Source organism: Oryx dammah, unplaced genomic scaffold (genome assembly GCF_014754425.2).
Source record: "Oryx dammah isolate SB20612 unplaced genomic scaffold, SCBI_Odam_1.1 HiC_scaffold_2, whole genome shotgun sequence".
In the NCBI taxonomy this organism is placed as follows: domain Eukaryota; kingdom Metazoa; phylum Chordata; class Mammalia; order Artiodactyla; family Bovidae; genus Oryx; species Oryx dammah.
In genome coordinates this window covers 152,786,193-152,808,536 of record NW_024070186.1, presented here as the reverse complement: position 1 = coordinate 152,808,536, position 22,344 = coordinate 152,786,193, and the positions used below count along the sequence as shown (strand labels likewise).

Below are 22,344 nucleotides of genomic sequence, written 5' to 3'. Positions count from 1 at the left end.
GTGCCCCCCTCCCCCAGCCCGGGACCTCCCCCTCCCCCCAGTTCCCCCACAAGCCCGGACCGACTGAGCGACTTCACTTTCACTTTTCACTTTCATGCATTGGAGAAGGAAATGGCAACCCTCTCCAGTATTCTTGCCTGGAGAATCGCAGGGACGTGGGAGCCTGGTGGGCTGCCGTCTATGGGGTCTCACAGAGTCGGACACGACTGAGGCGACTTAGCAGCAGCACTGACCTTATTTTAGTCTAGCACTAAAAGTCGGCCCCCACCACCAACATCAACACTGCCAAGGGTTCTGTCTCCATTCAGTTTGCTTGCAAAGCTCCTCCTCAGGAGGGAACAAGCTATTCCAAAAAAAAAGAGTTTGTTTTTCATAATTATTTGCAAGGTTAGTTTGGCTTATGGGGAACAAGCCTCACTTTCAAAGGCAAGTTCACAAATCATGTAGTGATTCAATTCCATTGAATAAAACAGCTATTGAACAACTACCATATGTAAAGCAAATACAGCGAAAGCACCATCAAGCATTGCTAAAAAACAATTTCATGCCGTCTTAACATTGATGCTTCTTTCGGGCACCTGAGCAAGAGTTTTATTGTTTTGGAAATAATAATAACAAGAGCAGCCAACACTTAAAATGCCCCTATTACATACCAAACACAGTTCCAAGTTCTTTCCGTATAACAAGTCATTTCCCTTTATACCAACTATGAGATGAGTATCATGATTATTCCCATTTTACAGAAGAAGAGACTGAGGTTCAGAGTGGTTAAGTAACCAGGCTAGGGTCACATAACTATTTAAAGGACAGAGCCAGGATGGATTCAGCCTTGTTTGGCTTGCGCCGTAGCACGGCACAGCGCGTCCGGCCCAGAGGTGGCGGCCAGCATCTCGGCGCGGCCCCTACCTGTGGACCACCCCGGCCCGGTGCAGATGGTCCACCGCAGAGATGAGCTGCCGGATGTATCTACGGGCCTCCGCCTCCTCCAGCCGCTTCTTCTCGTAGATTTTGTGCATCAGGTTGCCCCCGGGGCACAGCTCCATGACCAGGTAGTAGCTGTTCTCCGTCTCTAAGATATCGAGGAGCTGGGTGATGTTGGGATGACGGATCATCTGCTGGATCTGCCCCTCTCGCCGGAGGTTTTTGGTGACGTACGTGTCTTTCTTGGCTCGCTTCTTGTCGATGACCTTGATGGCCACCTAAGGAGACACCAGGAACGCAGCTGTTACCAGACACTTGCAGGTGAAGTTTACCCTCTTGACTAGCTGCAAAACCCTAGGAAGACAGATCGCCCCTTCTCCGAAACCTGGAGCAAAACCTGATCTGAAATAGCATCCAGGGAGAAAAGAAAAATGTGACATCAGCAAAGGTCAGAATCAACCATGAAGGAAGAGAATGACATTCACTCAGGCCAGCTCGAAGAAGTCTGGAAGGCTCAGTGAAGAGTCAGTGTCAAACCTGGTGTTTTATCCTGCAGAGAAAACACCAAAGTCACCTCCAGCCAAGGCCCCTCCCCACCCCCACCCCACCCCGCTCAGAGCTTGTAATTGCTCCAGGTTGGGTCCCCCCAGGCCTTCGTTTCTGAAACAGCCAAATCTGCCTCCATCTTCGGTTCTGGGGCGTGTTTAGGGAGCTGAGGGGTGCAATGCCCAGGGATTTGGTAGCCCTGCCCTTCCTCCCTACCCTTCTCTGCTCCATACCCGGCCCTTGGGTCCGGCTGCCACCTGGCTTCCAGTGGTCACCTCTTTCCCTCTGAAGCACGATGCAGGGACTCTTGCCCTCAAGTCAGGCCCAACCTGTCGCTGCTCCAAAGTCACATCTCCGCTGCCGCCTGGACGCCCCTCCTGGGTCACTTTCCCTACGATCAACACGTCACATGTATAGGCCCTCCAGCTTTGCAGACAGGGAAGGAAGGAAGGAGGGAGGGAAAGGAGAATGGAATAAGGATGGAGGGAAGAAGGGGGAGAGAAGACCTCTGCCCAAGTCTCCACCTTCCTCCCATTCCTTCGCTGACTATCAGGAATTCACTTACCCAGCCTTAGAACACGCCACTGTTGTGCCCTCTTCTTACTTACGTCCTCTCCTTTCTAAGGCGATCAGCCAGTGACACCTCATCATCTGCTTGTGCTAACTGCCTCTCTCACTTTTCCTTCCTCTCTGTTCCCATGCCAGGCTGCATTTATTTGGGACCTTGCCTCCCAGCATTCAGATGCCCTGAGTCTGTGTGAGACTCTAGCAACCCAAGGGGCATTCTTCTATGAGGCTGTCAAGCCACCGGGCTGCAGGACAGAAACACTGAACCTTCCATTTCTATTTGTTTCTTTTTTTTGTAATTATATTTTGTAACTGCTTCATAACGCATTCAGTGTACAGAAGTGTGATATAGATTAATTAGTAAACAATTAATAGATGATAGATAGACAGATGCTGGGAAAAGACTGAAGACAGGAGAAGAGGGAGCCGAGGATGAGATGGTTGGATGGCATCACCAATTCAACGGACATGAAGTTGGGTGAACTCCAGGAGATGGTGAAGGACAGGGAAGCCTGGCGTGCTGCAGTCCATGGGGTCCAAAGAGTCAGACACGACTGAGTGACTGAACAATAACAGGCAGGCAGATACATGTTTGTACAAAGGGGCTCAAATGTTCTTTTCTTTTCTTTTTTTTTAACACTAATCCTCTATCCTAAGTCCTCCCAGGTCCTGGCAACCACCACTCAAACTGTAATTTTTTAATGGGAGGATAATTGCTTCACACTGTTGTGTCCGTTTCAAATGTTATTTTCTTGACAAGGCTGTGATAAAAATAAAAATCTGGCTACGCTGCTCTGGACTATGACATCAATGTCCTCCCTCTTTTCCTTGATACTCGAATTCGTAGTCTGCCCTGCCTTGATATCAGTAGGTCTAGAACTCTGATTTCTTGCTTGAAGCTCTTTGGGGGCTCCCTGCTGCCCATCGGGCAAGGTCCACAGCCTCAGCCCAGCACTGAAGCTTCTTCTCCATCAACCCCGCCACTGTTCAGCCCAGACTCCCAGCTCCCCAGAGCAGGTCTCCTCACTCCCCCTGACCACACGTTCAGCTACCCTACACCATCTTTACACCTTCAAATCCTCAGACACTAACTCCCGTCCCACCTTCCTTCCAGAAAGTCTCTTTAACACTCCTATCGTATGCTCCCATCATACCTATCACCTGCGATACCATTTAAAGCACCAATCCCTCCCCTTAACACACAGGGACCACTCCCCACTTTGCCACACTACAGTACTTTATAAATGATGAGTGACCAACAGGTTACTAACCAAGCAAATCAGTGAACCTTTTTTTTAATCCTTGAAGCAAAACTAGCTGAAAACAGCTTAATCTAGCTGTAAACAGTTTATCATTTCTTCTAGAACAGTCTTTAAAAAAAAAAAAACTTGAGATGTAATTGACATATAACATTGTATTAGTTTTAGGCATGCAACATAAGGATTTGGTGTATTTCTCTATTGGGAAGTGTTTACCATAATAAATTAGGTTAACATCCATTGCTATAGTTATAAACTTGTGTGTGTGTGAGAATTTTTATGATCTTCAATATCAGCAACTTTCCAAACATACAATATGGTATTGCTAACTACTGGAGGAGGAAATGGCAGCCCACTCCAGTCTTCTTGCCTGGAGAATCCCATGAACTGAGGAGGCTGGTGGGCTACAGTCCACGGGGTCACAAGAGTCGGACACGACTGAGCAACTAACACTTCCTTTCACTTTCATTGCTAACTACAGTCGCCATGCTGCCTGTTACATCCTTCGGACTTATCTTACAACCAGAAGTTTGTACCTTTTGACCACCTTCGCCCATTTTAATGGAGATTATCAGGCCCTTAAACCACAGATATGACCAAGAGGGGACAATTAGCCACTGGACCGGATAAATCAGAACCTGCAACGTCCCAGGGCGACCTGAGGCTGATGCTATCTGCCCACAGAAGTGGGCTGTAGTTTGGTCTACCAGTTCAGTATATACAAAACCAAAAGCTTTAAAAACTGTACTCATTTGTTTCAAAATATATGTATATATGCATAACACATGCGCATATATATACACACAAATATATATCCTTCATCTTGTGGGGGCAGAAAGAGGAATGCTGAAAAGTACAATTAGATTCTGTCTGCTCAACTCTATGTTGCAACGTTTTAAAAATTACACCCTTTGGCAGTGAAATTCTTAAAAGTACTGTGAATAAACAACAGTCTGAAAGCCCGGCAGTAATACGATCTGCCTTTCTTAACAGAGCACACAATTATTAGGAGGATAATTTATTTAGCTCTTTCATTGCCTGGAGTAGGTTATATAATGGCCACCCAGAGACATTAAGCCCCCATGCCTAGACAGTGTGAATGTGACTTTATTTGGAAAAAGTGAAGGATGCTGAAACGAGATTAGCCTAGATTATCTGGGTAGTGCTAAAGGTCACCACAAGTGTCCCCATAAAATAGAGGCAGTGGGAGATTTCACACAAAACACAGAGAAGTCCAAAGTGGTGAAGTGGGCAGAGATGGCAGGGATGGAATAATACGCCCACCAGGAGCTGGGAGAGGCAAAGGACAGATCCACCTAGAGCCATCGAAGGGAGCACAGCCTTGTTGACACCTTGACTTTGGTCCAGTGAAATTGACTCTGGACTTCTGGCCTCCACCACCGTGAGAGAATAAACTTCTGTTGTTTTAAGTTACCAAGTTTGCAGTAATGCATTACAGCACGTATGTGTGCGTGCTAGGTCGCTTCAGTCATGTCCGACTCTCTGTGACCCTAGGGACTGCAGTCCACCAGGCTCCTCTGTCCATGGGATTCTCCAGGCCAGAATACTGGAGTGGGCTGCCGTGCTCTCCTCCAGGGGATCTTCCCGACCCAGGGACTGAACCCGTGTCTACTAGAGCCACCTGGGAAGCCCATGCATTACAGCAGCGACAGGAAACTAACACACCAGGGTCCACCCCACCAGCAGCTGACATCTTGGTTCCCAAGTTCCAACACACCAGGGTCCACCCCACCAGCAGCTGACATCTTGGTTCCCAAGTTCCAACACACCAGGGTCCACCCCACCAGCAGCTGACATCTTGGTTCCCAAGTTCTAACACACCAGGGTCCACCCCACCAGCAGCTGACATCTTGGTTCCCAAGTTCTACTGCTTCTGAAAGTCCCTTTGTGAAAACCCTGAACCTTTAGGCAGCCCCACCTATAGAAGCTATCCTATAAAGGCCCCTCTCTATTTTTAAACACCTTCACTTGGAAGCGTCGCTAAACTTGTAAACTCTGTATTGATAATACTGAAGATGGAATGACGTTCTTCTTGATTACACAAAACCGTTTAATCAACTTCGTCTGTAACAACTGAAATGGGGGGGGGGGGCGGAATGAATGGGAAATTAAGGAATTGGCAGTGATCAATGATCAGCAAGGGGAGGCATCTAATTTAATTTGACAGTAATCAGAGATTTACAGGCACTAATTCTACCCAGGGGAAGCCCAGTGTGATGCTGGGTCTCTAGCTGAAAAGATAAACTGCTTCAGTCAAGAGAGTTTTAAAGAGTAAAATTAAATTTGCACAGAGGACTGAGGACCCAAGTTGATGGACCAGACTAGAACTCCCAACATGGTCTTTGAGTTTGTGATTGGGGTGTGGGGCAGGGGGGTGGGAGGTGTTGTCAGGGGAGTTTGTGAGTTTCATCCTCAGCATATGGCGAAAGAAGTTTTGCTGTGAAAGGTCAATAAAACAAAGTTTCCAACTTTCTGATGGCTTCAAGTTGCATAGCCTCCTGAAATTTTACAGAGGAATCTGCTTTCAAAGATTGCCCCCACATTTCCAAGTAGCAAAGCCTGAGAAGTTACTAGAGAGAGATGAACACAGCACCAGCGGACCACAGGTGAAACTGCTCATTCATCAGCTTCTCATTAACTAAGACACCACACTTCTCACAGTATGGCAACTCCCACCCCATCACCACTCCCAGGCTCCTGCAAAAAAATAAATAAATAAATACCTCTCAGTGTATAAAATCAGCAAACTTTTAAACAGCTAAGTTCACACAAAAGAAAAGGAAATATCCCAAGGCAAGAAAAAAGAATAGATTCAAGATGAGGTGGCGGCAGCTCTGGTGTAGAGAAACAGAAGATATAGGGAAGAAGGGGTGACGGCAAGGAAGGAGATCCTCAGAAAGCAAAGGAAGAGGCTGGTCTATGGGGAAGGGAAGCCCGGCTCCCTCCCACGTGGGGAGGAGAAGGAGAAACAGGAGTATCCTAATTCCTCCTGAGAGGGGCCAGCTGCAGAAAGGCACTCATGCCTAACGACCCCTGTGATGTCTTAGGAGAAAAATTCCAACGTCGAATTTTACTTAGCATGAGGGACGCACAAAGCGTGTGGCCCCAGTCGTGGCACACACTTCCACAGACCCATGGGTGTGTAAAGATGATGCTCACAAACCACTCAGTAAAATGTCTGGGACTTAATAAGAGCTCCTTAAAAAGATGTTCTTATAATCATTATCACTTTGCTTTCTCTGAGGCCACCTGTAGAGGGTGAAGAGCATTCAAAACTTAGTTCAGCCAAGAAAAAAAAAAAAGCATCGCCTTGACCTGTCACTTTAGCATATTAAAAAAAAAAAAAGCAGCAGCAGCAGCTTAAATCACATTTGAGTGTTTCGAACTCTCTGGAACAGAGCTGCTTTTAAATCCCAAGGCGGTAGTTTAATATTAGTCTACTCTCTCATCTCCTTTAAATATTAACTTCATTGAGATTGCCTACATAAGATCAGACTTAACCAGATTTAAAATAATTCATCCCTTCATCCTGGATCACCCTTCCCTGCCTTTAAAATTCATTCCTCTGAAATACATCAAGGATGGGTCATGCATCCAATCTCCAAAATGAAAAGGCAGATGTAAAATGGATCTTCATATGACGGAGAGAAAGGAAAACACTGATCAAAGACACTACTCTTTAATATCACAGAAACATGCATATATGCTTCAGCCATTGTACAATGTACAATGTGTTTCTGTACGTTCAGCCTTCCTCTCATCAAACTACTTTTATTTGTGATGTTTTAAATAATCAGAATGCATGGGGAATAGGGGGCTCCGATCCAAATGAATTTTCTTTTTACATAAAAATGAGCCAAGAACAGCTTTCTTTCCTGAACATGTTGGTTTCTTAATAAATACACTATGTTAAACTCGAGTGAATCTTTTCTTCTTTAGCAAACCCTTATTAAGGCACCTAAAATATAGTTGACACTGTTATACACACCAAGCGTACGCTCTGAAAGAGACATGGATCTTCAGGCCTACTTGCGGCCATAATTCAGATTTTTTATAGTGATTTAAGATGACCATCTGTCACAGGCTGAATCGTCTCCCTTCCACACCACACCCCCAAATTCACCCCCTAAACCCTAACTCTGTTTGGAGAGAGCTGTATGCAGTAAAATGGTTAAACGGGCCCAAAAGGGTGGGGTCATTGTTGCTGTTCAGTCACTAAGTTACGTTCGGCTCTTTGTGACTCCATGGATTACAGCTCGCCAGGCTTCCCTGTCCTTCACTGTCTCCCACGGTTTGCTCAAACTCGCGTCCCACTGAGTCGGTGATGCCATCCAACCATCTCATCCTCTGTCATCCCCTTCTCCTCCTTCCCTCAATCTTTCCCAGCATCAGAATCTTTTCCAACGAGTCAGCTCTCTGCAGCACGTGGCCAAACTACTGGAGCTTCAGCTGAGGGTGGGGACCTGATCTAATTGGACTGGGGTCCATATAAGAAAAGGAAGAGCTGCCAGAGACCCCTCTCTCTCTCCACACTTGCATGGTGGAAAGGCCGTAAGAGGCCACATCAAGAAGCCAGCCACCTACAAACCAAGGAGAGAAGCCTCATGAGAAAGCAACCCTACCGGCACCTTGATCTTGGATTCCCAGCCTCCATAAATGTGAGAAGAAAAATGTCTGTCACTTAATCCACCTGGTCTGTGATCTTCTGCTGTAGCTACCCGAGCAGACTCATGGACCATCCGAGCATCACACAATCCTACGAGATGCCCTTACCCTGCAGAAGAGCACAACTGTACGTAAGAACCAAGGGCGAGCGTCCATCCTCCAAGAGCTGAGGTAGGGTCTGAGAGTTCCTTTCCTGCTTTTTTCCACACGCTGGCAGCTCAGAGGGTGGCAGACCACAGCAGCCAGACACGCAGGTTCCCAGGCTGGGTACCTGGACTTCAAAGCCGGCCCCTCCCACCTGGTGCCTTGGACTGCGCTAAGCTTCAGCTTACTTGTTACAAAAAACGGAGGGGCAATCATAGTGCCTATCTTATGGGGTGGCACTGGGAACGTTCCTGGAAGCCCTGGAAGTGTCCACTGTTAGGGTCTGTGTGTTCTGTGTAGGAAGAGTGTGTAGAACCAGAAGCCAGGAAGCCCCCCAACCTGGCTCCCACCCCCGCCACTCCCTGAGGTCCTCACCAGGGTCCCTAGGGCATCCTAACCACCCAGTCCGTGAGGCCACTCTCCCTCCTAGCCTTCTGCTTTTCCTACCAGCCCGATCTTTCCAAGGTGCTGCCGCAGGCCGCCTCCCTCCTCACATTAGCAACGTTCCGTCCACCTCCTCCACTTCCGGGATGCCTACGAGCATCCATTTAATGACCAGTCCCACCACCTACATCCTGCTTACACCTCTTTCCCAAACTTTTTTTTTAAGTTATTCACTTTAAATTGGAGGATAATTACTTTACAATATTTTGCTGCTTTTTGCCATACATCAACATGAACCAGCCATAGGTAGACATGTGTGTCCCCATCCCCACCTCCCCGATTCTGAACCCCCCTCCCATCTCCCTCCTCATCCCATCCTCCCGGTTGTCATAAAGCACTGCCCGGGACATCTCCATGTGAATGGTCCTCTGGCTCCCCAAGAACTTCCCAGGTGGCACAGAGGTAAAGCCTGCAAATACAGGATACTCCGGGTTTGATCCCTGGGTTGGGAAGATCCCCTGGAGGAGGAAATGGCAACCCACTCCAGTATTCTTGCCTGGAAAATCCGAAGGACAGAGGAGCCCGGCAGGCTACAGTCCATGGGGTTGCAAAGAGTCAGACACAACTGAGTGACTGACACATCCACTAGCTCCCCAAATCCATCACTTCCCCCTACTCCCCCTGGAGCAGTTCTATCCACAGGTGCCCTTGGAGCCCAAGCATGTGTCCTCCTCTGTCCATCTCACCCCTAGTCCCACACGAAATTATTCACCAGGGCCTCCACCTCTTAAAGTCTCTGCACGCCCTCTCCTCCCCCACCCCCCTGGGCAGCTGGCTGCACCACCATCCCATCTGGAGGTCTCCCACCCCTGCCTGGAATTCCCTCCCACACAGGGCTCTCGGTCAGAGCAACTCCCAACTCCCAGCTCCTCTCTCTGACCTCAGATTACAGTTTTATTCCTCCGGCCCAGAGTGGCTCGAGCCACCCTGCAGTCCCCCAGTTGTCACACCCATCACAGACACTCTTAACGGTGGGGGACACCCTCCACTCTCCAGCTGTCTGGCCTTCCAGCACTGCGCTTGGCTCATCCAGGGTGAGGACAGGAGGGGAAGAAATAAAAGAAAAAGGTCCCAGCCGGCTGCTGCAGTGGCTCATCTCTATGCCTGCCATGGGTAAGCTGGCCACTTGAGCAACACCTCCCCTCCACTTTCTCAGCTTCAACAAGGCTGACCAAAGCCTTCTCTTCGACCATGAAAATTATAAAATGTGAAGCCGCCTGTGCACGTGGTTTCAGCTCGTGTGTGACTGATGCAGAAACACTCTTTCCCACTCTTACCCCCTCTCCAAAAGTCTCCAGGTCAGAGACTTCCCTGCTGCTGCTGCTAAGTCACTTCAGTCGTGTCTGACTCTGTGCGACCCCATAGACAGCAGCCCACCAGGCTCCCCCGTCCCTGGGATTCTCCAGGCAAGAACACCGGAGTGGGTTGCCATTTCCTTCTCCAATGCATGAAAGTGAAAAGTGAAAGTGAAGTCGCTCAGTCGTGCCCGACTCTTGGCAACCCTATGGACTGCAGCCTACCAGGCTCCTCCATCCACGGGATTTTCCAGCCAAGAGTACTGGAGTGGGATGCCATTGCCTTCTCCCGGAGACTTCCCTAACCAGCCTAATTAGAGCTGCACCACGCCCTCCGCGCCCTACCCTCTGTGACGGCAATCCACAACTCCCTTACTCCATTCTGGTTTTCCATTGGTTCCATTAGGCCTTTCCTCCTTCATGGCACAAAATTCTCCCTGATTTGGGGATTGGTCCTGCTGAACCCTTCTCACCGCTTTTCAAGTCTCCTCCTTTTTGTAGAATAGCTCAAATGGTAAAGAGTCTGCCTGCAATGCAGGAGACATGGGTTCGATCCCTGGGTCAGGAAGATCCCCTGGAGAAGGAAATAGCAACCCACTCCAGGATTCTTGCCTGGAGAATCCCCTGGACGGAGGAGCCTGTAGGGCTACAGTCCACGGAGTCGCAAAGAGTCAGACACGACTGACTAACTTCACTTTCTTCTAGAGCCCAATCCCCACCGTCACTTCAAACAGAGCTCACTCTTCCACACCCCGTGCATGGCAGTGTCGGGAACGCAGACGAGGCTCAGGCAATGTGGACGAGGCCACTGACACAGCCAAGGCTCGTGCAAGGTAAGGAGAGGAGAAGGGAGAGAGAGAGTAAAAGGGAGAAAGGATGGACAGATGGACGCTCCATGCCTCCCCAGTTAACTCGTGAGCCTCGTGGGTTCCTGGACAGAGGGCAGACAGCGGACACGAGATGCTCACACTAGAACAGAGATCCGATGACGCAGAACAAACAGCAGCCGTGGTGGGCCCTCTCAGGGTGAGAGAGAGCACAGAGAGACGCTCAGGATCGCTGCCAGCCTACGGGGGCGGACTGCGGTCCCCTGCTCCACCGGAGGCACCCGGCCGTCCTGCTGAAGAAAGTGCTCTCTCCCTTCCTGAGAGCCTGGCTGGGAGAAGTCAGCAAGGAGAAGGAGAGCTGGAAGGACAGCCATGGCCAGCAGTGAAGTGTGCCATCTGGGCACCTGGCGTCCATCGCAGAAGGAGCCTCCTGTTTCCCCTTTGTGCCCCCTAAGTCCCTCCCTCCCAGCGTCTGGGCTGTGCCCCTGCCAGGCACCCTTCCCCCCTCCTCGCCTGGTCTGAGCCATCCACATCTTTTCCAGAATAGCTGCTCCAGAAGGACAGGATGTGAGTGTGCGTGTGCCAAGTTGCCTCTTTGCGACCCTGTGGACCATAGACCACCAGGCTCCTCTGTCCATGGGATTCTCCAGGCAAGAACAGTGGTAGAGTGGGTTGCCATGCCCTCCTTCAGGGGATCTTCCCAACCCAAGGATTGAACCCATGTCTCTGACATCTCCTGCACTGGCAGGAGGGTTCTTTACCACTAGCTCCATCTGGGAAGAAAGCCCCCCTAAAGCAAAGACCAACCAGACACACCCAGAATCCCCACTTCTCCCAGAAAGTCAGAGTCCTGAAGGTGCCAGGAGAACACATCACGCACCTGCCTCCTTCTCTGACCACATCTCCCTGCCACCCCCTCTCAGCCCCTCTGCTCACCCACGGCCCTCCCTGTAGGTCCTCTGATGAGACAAGGGTATTTCTGCCCCAGCCACAGACTCTCACCCTCACCTCCAAGTCTTGCTGAGGTGGCACCGCTCACACAGGCTCCCCTGACCCACCTCCTAACAGCCAAACCCTCACTCCGGGCCCCACCATCTCATGGCAAATAGATGGGGGAAAGGGGAAGCAGTGACAGGTTTTATTTTCTTGGGATCCAGAATCACTGCAGACGGCAACTGCAGCCATGGGCTTAAGACACTTGCTCCATTGAAAAAAAGCTACAAGAAGCCGAGACATCGTATTAAAAAGCAGAGACATCACTTTACCAACAAAAGGTCCGTCTAGTCAAAGCTACGGTTTTTCCAGTAGTGATGTATGGATGTGTGAGTTGGACCATAAAGAAGGCTGAGTGCTGAGGAATTGATGCTTTCCAATTGTGGTGCTGGAGAAGACTCTTGAGAGTCCCTTAGACCACAAGGAGATCCAACCAGTCCATTCTAAAGGAAATCAACCCTGAATATTCATTGGAAGGAGTGATGCTGAAGCTGAAGCTCAAATACTTTGGCCACCTGATGCAAAGAGCTCACACGTTGGAAAAGACCCTGATGCTAGGAAAGATTGAGGGCAGGAGGAGAAGGCGATGACAGAGGATGAGATGGTTGGATGGCATGTCAATGGACATGAGTTTGAGCAAACTCCGGGAGGTAGTGAAGGACAGGGAAGCCTGGTGTGCTGCAGTCCGTGGAGTTACAGTCAGGCACGACTGAGCGACTGAACAGCAACAAAGCCTCACTCCAGTCTATTCCTCCCAACAGTGCACAGCACCTCTTACACCCCACAGAGCTCATCCGCTGAGTGTGGAGTCTGCCTGGCCCGTGGTGCTGCAGAATAGTGCTCTGCCTCCTTTACCGTCATGCTTTCTGCAACCAGAACATTCTCTGGTTCATAGACAACACCCAACAAACATTTCTTGGATGAATGAATGAATGAATGAATGAATGAAAGTACAGCTGGAAGGAAAAGGTTCTGTTTTAACTAGATCAGAACCTGTTATGGACTGAATCATGTCCCCCCTCAAATTCTTATGTTAAAGACTTAACCCCAACGAGACTACTAGGAGATGAGTTAAAGGTTAAATGAGGACATAAGGGTGGGGCCCTAATCCAACAGGACTGGTGTCCTTGTAAGAAGGGGAAGAGACACCAGTCATACAGGGGACAAGCCATGCAAGGACACAGCAAGAAGACGGCCATCTGCAAGTCGAGGAGACAGGCCTCGGAGAAATCTAACCTGCTGCCCCCTTGACCTTGGGCTTCTAGCCTCCAGAACTATGAGACAATAAACTTGTCGTTTCAACCACCTGGCTATGCTCTTTTGTTACGGCAGCCTGAGCCGACTGATACAGAACCTTCATGCAAGTTATTAGTGATAGGTTGGCTCGCCATGAAATCTCATCTACATCTATGAAATCTAGATGTATAGAAATCTAGACAATGCTGGATGAAGTAAACTGAGCAGGCATGAGCTGGAGGGGATGCCCCAAAATTCAGGAAGAAAACGGCATGGAGTTGGGGGCTCTGAGGCTCCAGCCCAAGCCTTAATTCAGTGTAAAAGGGCTGAAAACTGTGGCAATTGGCACGACCCAGTGGGAAGTTGTGAAAATAAATTGGTTTCACGCCTTCAACGCATCGGAGTAGAGCGTGAGCCTGTGTGGAGTATACTCATTTAACAGAAAGCAGAAAATATCTTCTGCTGGCTGTATAATTAATTTCAGCATCACTCTAATTCAAGGAGAAATGACGCTGGACAGCAAACACAGATCGTGGTCTTTTATGGGGGCCCATTAATTGCTGTAATTTATGTCACAGAGCAACACAGCTCTGACCCCTGGCTCCCTGCCAGCCACCCTCCCAGGACTCTCCACTAAAATCTGTCTTTGTGGAAATGAGGGGGGGAGGTTTCCTTCCCCAGTTTAAACAACGGAGCTCATTAGGGCTGATCTTGGTGATGAGAGCAGAACCCAGGGTTGGGAGACCCTCCCATCCCCACCTCGGGAAATTCTGAAGCCACCATCACCAGGCTCTCCAAGCCCTGACTCCAGTTCCAACTCAGAAAGCAAGTCACATCCCAACACCCTAGAAACATCTGCAGGTAGGAATCCAGAAACTGCTTCCTGCAAGGAGGAAAAGTACAAAACAGAGGATGTCTGAGAGAGCTAGGTAGATGGACCAGGCTGCCCAAGAAGGGCAATAGTGGTGCAGTTGTTGCAATTCCTATAAATCCGTCTACCGTCTACTTGGTTACGGTATGCATGCTTCCTTTGTCATCAAAATGTATCTATGATCCACAAGGATAAAAGGAAGCCCAAATTCCCTGCCCAACTGGAATTCACCAAAACTCAGAAATCCTAAGGGAAGATGAGGTACAAATTTAAAAAGATGAGGTACAAATTAAAACAGGTAATGCTAGAATCATTTCCCTTTGGTTTTGGAAAAGCATCAAAAAGCCCCAGCACAGCAACCGCCAACAAGTTTTTTGAGAACATGGGTAATTCATCTTTGTATCCCCCACAGCGTCTGGTTCTGAAAGCACCAAATATACTACATCAATAAATATACTGATTAAAAGATTCAGTGTCCATTTGTCTCAACTACACTTTAACTCTGATCCCCCAGCAGCCCCTTTCTGCTCCAATTCTCTTCCAACTAGGCCCAGCTTTTTCAATTTATTTATTTTTAATTGAAGGACAATTACTTTACAATATTGTGTTGGTGTCTGCAATACATCAACATGAATCAGCCAAAGGTATATATATAATGGAGCTTCCCAGGTGGTGTGAGTGGTAAAAAAAAAAAAAAAAAAACCCGTAACAGAGGCAGGTTCGATCCCTGGGTCAGGAAGATCCCCTGGAGGAGGGCATGGCAACCCACTCCAGTATCCTTGCCTGGAGAATCCCATGGACAGAGGAGCCTGAAGGGGTACAGTCGATGGAGTCACAAAGAGTCCAACACGACTGAAGCGACTTAGCAAGTGAGCAAGAATACATATAATGAATCAGAATGTAACTTGGAGCCAATACAGAGGAAGGCTCAAATTTATATCACCTAGAAGCAAATCGATCCGTGGAATCCAGAAGATAATGGGATGGTTGGGCTTGACTACTTACTCTTCATCAGCCGTCACTGTCAACGGGCTGAGAACAGCAACTCCCCGCTGCCCGTGGGATACTCTACTCAGACAGCCTGCGTCCAACCCTCCCATTGCAGCTGCTCCAAGACCATACCTGCCACACTCCTCTTCTGAGATAGTCGCTCCCCTCGTTATTGAGCCCATCATTATCACTCCCTACCTGAATATTCATTGGAAAGACTGATACTGAAGCTGAAACGCCAATATTTTGGCCACCTGATGCGAAGAACTGATTCATTGGAAAAGACCCTGATGCTGGGAAAGATTGAAGGTGGGAGGAGAAGGAGATGACAGAGGATGAGATGGTTGGATGGCATCACTGACTCAATGGACATGAGTTTGAGTAAACTCTGGGAGTTGGTGATGGACAGGCCTGGTGTCCTGCAGTCCAGGGGGTCACAAAGAGTCGGACACGACTGAGCGACTGAACTGAACTGGCTGAGCACTTGACTCCCTTCCTCCCCACAAAACCCATCCCCATGGCAAGCAGTCACCCAATCTCATCTGGAAGTTTCCTTCCTCCCCACCTCCACTACCCCTGACCCAGTCTCCTAAGGATTCCCTGGGGTTCCCTCAAGTCTCCAGCTTCCTCCTTCTCTACCCACTGAGGCATCCCGGCTTTCTTCCCCCTCAAGTCTTTATTGAATGTTACAGTATTGCTTCTGTTTTATGTTTTGGTTTCTCGGCTCTGAGGCAAGGGGGATCTTGGCTCTCTGACCAGGGATTGAACCTGCAACCCCTGTATCACAAGGTGAATCTTAACCGCTGGACCACCAGGGAAGTCCCTAGGTTTTCTTTCTAAGGACGGTTATGACCATCTTCTGTGCTCAGAAACGTTTAAAAGAAACTCAGCTCCTTGAGGAGAAATTAAAATTTGTTCATGATCTGCCCCCTTACCTACTTTTTCTTTTTTTGAAACAAAATTTTAACCAGCTTGAATTCTATCAACTTTCACTTAGCCCGAAAGCTGTCAGTCGAATGAAGTTTTCATGCTTTAAATGTTTTCATATAATAGTCGTAGTGAGACACATAGTCCTGAAGATTTTATTTGTTCTTCATTTACTTTTATTTGGATAAAAGACATCTAATATGAAATCAAGCATTATCAAGTATACCATTCAGCGGTATCAAGTGTATTCACGTTGTTGCGCAACCATTACCACCACCCATCTCCAGAACTCTTTTCATCTTGCAAAACCGAAGCTCCTTACTCTTTAAGCAATAGCTCCCCATGACTTCCTCCTCTGGTAATCACCTTTCTTTGATTTGTCTTTTTTTTTCTTTTGAGATTCCATATGAGTGAGATCAGGCAATATCTGTGTTTCTGTGTCTGGCTTATTTTACTTAGCATAATGTCCTCCAAGTTCATCCACGTTGTCACATATGTCAGGGTTTCCTTCCTTCTCATGCTCAGTAATACTTTATCACATATGTGTGCTGCATTTTTTTTAATCCATCTGTCCGCAGATACTTTTTTCCATGTTGTGAATGATCCTTAACAAACTGTTTTACATTCTTTTTTTCATACTAAGTCTCTGAAGGCTGAAGTGGATTTTAGACTCAGAGCACACCTCAGTTCACACCAAGCACATTTCCAGGGTTCAACAGGCAGATGTAGCAGGTGGCCAGGATTGGACAGGCAGTCCTGGTTCCACGGCGTTGACCGAGTCACTTACTCGCTGAGCCCTGGACCCAGCATAGTCTCCCTGAGACAGAGCACTCACAAAAAGGTCTGGTGAGTGAAAAAGGAATGAAGAGATGCTCATGGTCTTCAGCTGCACAGTGTGAAGGACAATGCCAATCACACAGATTCGGAGTGAGAATAAAATCACACCTTTTGGAGCCAAACCAAGGTTGAGGTCTAGAACGAAGAAACCCCAGGCAACAAGCTCAACTTCAATAAACTTCAAATTGTTGATCAGTCAACTAGGGGGTGATAGTGGCCACGATACACCGCATACAGGGGTTGGCATAAAATGACCGTTCAGCGGCTGCAGTTAAAACTGAGCAAACAATAGTGGCACCACAGTGAGGGAAGGACCCAGTGCAGTAATCAATCACACCACGGCTACAGGGCAGGGGAGCCCGGCGTGCTGCATCCACGGGTTCGCACAGACTCCAACTCACCAGCAACAATCACACCCCGCTTTCAGCGAGGGGAAGAAAGGAAAAAAGGGAGAGAGGACCACAGTAAAGAGGCAGGGAGTAAAGTAGGAAGCAAGGGATGAAAGGAAGGAAGGAAGGAAGGACTGCAAGGGGAGAGGTGGGTGTCTCATGGAAACCTTCAAGAAGAGAGACGACCTGCTCAAGGTGGAAAAGTTCACCAGCCCCCAGAAAATTGGGGGGAGGGCAGGGGAAGATGTGGTGGTTCCAGAAAAAGAAACTCAGTAATAGTTGTGCACCCACCAAGCCAAGGAATCCTCCCCAGCCCTCCCGCCTCCAGCCCTGCAGACGGCTGCTGCCCCTTTCCACGAGGGCCTCAGTCCGCATCTGCTGACTGTTCGCAGCGCCACCTGCACACAAAGCTGCCTTCCTCTCTGCATAAATCACATGTTAAATATCAGGGCTGGCCCCAGCGCCCATGCTCCTTGGAAAGAGAAAAACTAGGTCTTCCTTCCCAGCTCGTGCTCTGATTTATACGCCTCCATTTATGGTGTCAGTCGGCATGAAAGCAGAATTTGTGTTCCTGCAATGACACCATAAATCCTCCCAGCTGCCCCTCCACTTGCCGGGAATCCTGAAAGCTCAGCTTCAGCTGACAGCAGATAAAGGCTCTTAGGGCCAGCCAGAAATTCACAAGCAAATAACAAAAGGGCTGGGTGGGCAGTGCAAGCATGTTCGCAGGCACTTAGGTGCAGGGCGCGGGCTGCAAGAAGAGCGCCTGGGTGAGACCAGAATGCTCCAGGACTTTTTTTTAATACAAGCTGTTCTTTCCATCATCTGAGTTAACGTCTCCCAGTGTATTCGTTTGCAAGGGCTGCGATAACAAACAATGTCAGATGGGGCGGCTTCAACAACAGAAATTTATTTTCATCCACAGAGGACTAGATAAAGAAGATGTGCTACATATATACAATGGAATATTACTCAGCCATAAAAAGGAAGGAAATCGTGTCATTTGCAGCAACACAGATGGACCTAGAGATTATCTAAGTGAAGTAAATCAGAAAGACAAACATCACATGATAAGACTTATAAGTGGAATCTTAAAAATGATGCAGATAAACAAACTCAGACTTAGAACACAAACTTAAGCTTACCAAATTGTCTTTTTTTTTTTTTTGGCTGCCTTTAGTGATACACAAAGTTTAGGAAACACCAGATAACTACACTCTCTACTCCATACCATTTGTCCCTTTAAAGTTTAGCAAAAAATAAAGAGACAGAAAAGGGATGCAAGGATGAATTCCTAAAGATTTCCTGAAACGAATCCTCATCAAAAATTTCCAGGATTTCAATATGTGCACATAAAAATCCAATCCTTTGTGGTGAATAGTCACAATCATACTAGACAGAGAGCTGTGATTAATTGTTCAGCCTATGGGGGCAGGGGGAGGGGGTGTGGGTAGAGATGGTTCTAGGAAGGAACTGAATTGGGTTTTGGCTCCATCCTCCTTAAAGTGAAGTCACTCAGTCGTGTCCGACTCTTTGCGACCCCACGGACTGTAGCCTGCCAGGCTCCTCCCTCCATGAGATTCTCCAGGCAAGAGTACTGGAGTGGGTTGCCATTTCCTTCTCCAGGGGATCTTCCTGACCCAGGGATTGAACCCGGGTCTCCCGCATTCCAGGCAGACGCTTTAACCTCTGAGCCACCAGGGAAGCCCCCATCCTCCTTAAAGAGGTCTTTAAAACTCTGTGCTGTGCTAAGTCACTTCAGCCGTGTCTGACTCTTTGCGACCCTATGGACTGTAGCTTGCCAACCTCCCCAGCCATAGAGTTCTCCAGGCAAGAATGCTGGAGTGGGTTGCCATGTCCTCCTCTAGGGCGTCTTCCCGACCCAGGGATCGAGCCCACGTCTGTGTCGCCTCCATCTTCTGCACTGGCAGGTGGGTTCTTTACCACTAGCGCCACCTGGGAAGCCCTAAAAACTCTTTCAGTAACTATCAGGTGAGAAATTCACACCTATCCCCACAGAGGCTATTTTTCCATTGATATCATTTTGTTTTCTTAGATGGTGTCAAAGTCCTAAGAGTAACATTATCTGAATCAGCTATCCAAAAAAAGAAGAAACCATTTTAAATCAATATGATTCATCCCATTAGATACAATCTGATAATTTTTTAGAAAGACTTAACCTCAGACGTTTCTTTTTTCTCTAAAATCTTGCTCATCTTGTCAAAGTATTAATACATTTTTCGAAGCACAAACCCTCCTAAAATGTGACCGCTTAAGAGAAGGCGATGGCGCCCCAATCCAGTACTCTTGCCTGGAAAATCCCATGGATGGAGGAGCCTGGTGGGCTGCAGTCCATGGGGTCGCTAAGAGTCGGACACGACTGAGCAACTTCACTTTCACTTTTCACTTTCATGCATTGGAGAAGGAAATGGCAACCCACTCCAGTGTTCTTGCCTGGAGAATCCCAGGGATGGGGGAGCCTGGTGGGTTGCCGTCTATGGGGTTGCAAGTGTTGGACACGACTGAAGCAACTTAGCAGGAGCAGCAAAAAGAAAGTGGGAGTTTAGTTCTGTTTCTACTGATGACAGGAGGTAAATTTTATTTAAAAGAGGAGTTTTGGGATTTACCGAGGATGACATTGACAATGTGGCACACTGGAATGAAATTATCCCAATTCTATCCAGGACACCATTGTTCACAATTCTTTTAAAATTTAGACTTTTTATTCATCATTTACTCAATGGCCTGCAGCAAAGGTGAATTTTTAAGGCAAGAGTGAACTAATCTGGGGACTTCCCTGGTGGTCCAGTGGTTAAGAATCTGCTTTCCACTGCAAGGGACATGGGTTCAATCCCTGCCTGAAGAACTAAGATCCCACAGCCTCAGGCAGCTAGCCCCCGAGCCGCAACTGGCGAGCCCTCTCACTTCAAGTAGAAAAAAGTCCAAGTGCCGCAACAAAGACCCAGTGCAGCCAGAGTCATAATAATAAATTAATCTGTTTGGCCAAGAGTTAAAATTATTTTTCAACTTAAACAATTATTTTTCAACTAGTTCTTATCTGTACCTAGCAAACATTTTTTGTTATTCCAATGGCAAAACAGTAACTAATGAAGCAACGCGAAATATGCACACAGCAACATAAATACTTATACAGTCAAGTTCAATAAAAAGAATCATTTCAAGAGAATAGACTGCCACTGACTTCAAAAGGATGTTTCTCACTTAAAAAGAAAGTGATCACTACGGAAACACATTTTAAATTCTGAGATTATTTTGTGGGGGTGGAGGTGTGCCTGTGATGGGAGTTATTACTCAGTTTGATTTCCTATGGTACTGGGTCTTGTACTGTGAATTTGGGTCAAGTACTAGTTATCTCTTTCTTCCATTAAAATTAATGGCACTTTGTTATGTCAAAATCAGAATGGAAAGATTTCAATAGTGTTTTTCATAGAAGACAAGATTCCTGGTTGCAACCTCTCCCCTCCCTCTCCACCGAAAGAAAAAAATAGATACTTTGATCATTATCATACTTTTTAAAATGGATCAGTAGTGATCATCTCATTATATTGAACATATTTTTATCATTACATAAAGAAAAGATTCATAGTATGAACAGTATTAAAAATTCATGTTGTAATTAGGATTGGGTCTCCATGGTCCAGATAAATTGATCAATCAATGTAGGCAGCTGTCTCAATAACTGAAGCTACATAAATATTTGAACTAGCTGGGGAGCCATTCGATTATGTAAATTGTCCAGTTTAGTTGTCCATAAGTATAAGATTAATGAGCTATTGGGCAATCGTCATTTCTTCATTAACTGCGTAGTGTGGAAATAAATTAAAAGACCACAGCCACCAAACCGTGGAAAGTTCAAACCAGGACTAGTCCTACTTGTTAAGCACTTGCCAAGCAAGAAGCTGCAAGACGTTTCACATGCATCGTCTCATGCAACTCCCACAGATTCCACTATTTTCCCTTTTGCGGGGGGGGCCTCTTCACAGCATGTGGAATCTTAGTTTTCTGATCAGGGATCAAACCTGGGCCCCCTGCAGTGGAAGCACAGGTCTTAACCATGGGACTGCCAGGGAAGTCTCTAGTCTCCCTTTTTACCAGAGTGGAAACTTGGTTTATACAGAGCCCCACAGGCAGCCCAGCTGGGACGAGGCGCAGCCTGAACTTGACTCTCAACCCACAGCTAAGCTGCTTCTTGCCATGTGGAGGGGTCACTGGATCTGGGTTGAAGCCCAAGCTGTCTTACCCAGTGGGTTATTAGATCATTGTAAAACAGCTAAATCAGGTAACTCAATGCAACCAAGAAAAATGAAAACAAGTTATCTTACTGTCCACATATTAGTCTATTTTAAAGCGTAAATCCTAAATCTCTACATTATGCCATTGCCTGATGAAACAATCCTATGCCATCTGTCCTAACAAACAGAAAGGGGTTCGAACACATGCGTGATCGGAACCTGGTGAACAGCGGAAGCAGCGGTACAGGTGGGACGGTGTAAACAGAGAAGTGCAAGTCCTAAGTGTAAACAGTAGCTGAACACGGACATGACCGATTCTGGAATCAACACTGAGGCCTCCGAAGCTCCCTCAGACGGGGCCTTCCCATTCCTGCTGACCTCTGCCTGGATCTGCAGACCTGGTGGGTCCCTCTGGCCACCAGCCTGAGCCCACCCCCCACAACCCCAGGGGAGAACTGTTTGCAATACACCCACAGCCGGGTGTATAGGCCAGAGTTATCTCCCAGGGACTAGAGGGAAGCAGGGGCTTCCCAGCTGGCGGTAGTGGTAAAGAACCTGCCTGTCAATACAGGAGATGTAAGACACACAGGTTTGATCCCTGGGTCAGGAAGATCCCCTGGAGGAGGAAATGGCAATCCACTCTAGTATCCTTGCTTTAAAAACTCCATGGACAGAGGAGCCTGGCGGGCTACAGTCCATAGGATCGCATAGAAGTGGACATGACTGAAGCAACTTAGCACACAGAGGTGAGCAGAGTGGATGAGAGTGGTCAGCCCCTTCTCCTCGCCTCCTTCATCTCTCAGGGTGCCTCCCTCCAAATTCATTGCTTTACCCAAGTCAACCTAGCCGACACACTCCAGGCTCTACAGGCTGTTATGGGTTGAAATGTGCTCCCAAAACATTTATGTGAACACCAGCCCCTCAGTGGGGTTCCCTGGTGGCTCAGACAGTAAAGAATCCGCCTGTGATGTGAGAGACCTGAGTTCCATCCCTGGGTTGGGGAGATCCCCTGGAGGAGAAAATGGCAACCCACTCTAGTATTCTTGCCTGGAGAATCCCCATGGGCAGTGGAGCCTGGCGGGCTATGGTCCATGGGGTCACAAAGAGTTGGACGTGACTGAGCAACTAAGCAGCTTACCCCTCAATACCTTATAATTTA

General features: G+C 47.8%; 1 protein-coding gene across 1 annotated transcript in view; it reads right to left on the bottom strand.

Annotated features, from left to right (window-relative positions):
- HUNK (hormonally up-regulated Neu-associated kinase) overlaps nt 1–22,344 on the bottom strand; it is a 137,836-nt gene that overhangs the window by 89,485 nt on the left and 26,007 nt on the right. Inside the window, exon 2 of the mRNA XM_040227978.1 lies at nt 907–1,199. Within this exon, the coding sequence (XP_040083912.1) occupies nt 907–1,199 (293 nt within the window). The remainder of the gene's footprint in view (nt 1–906; nt 1,200–22,344) is intronic.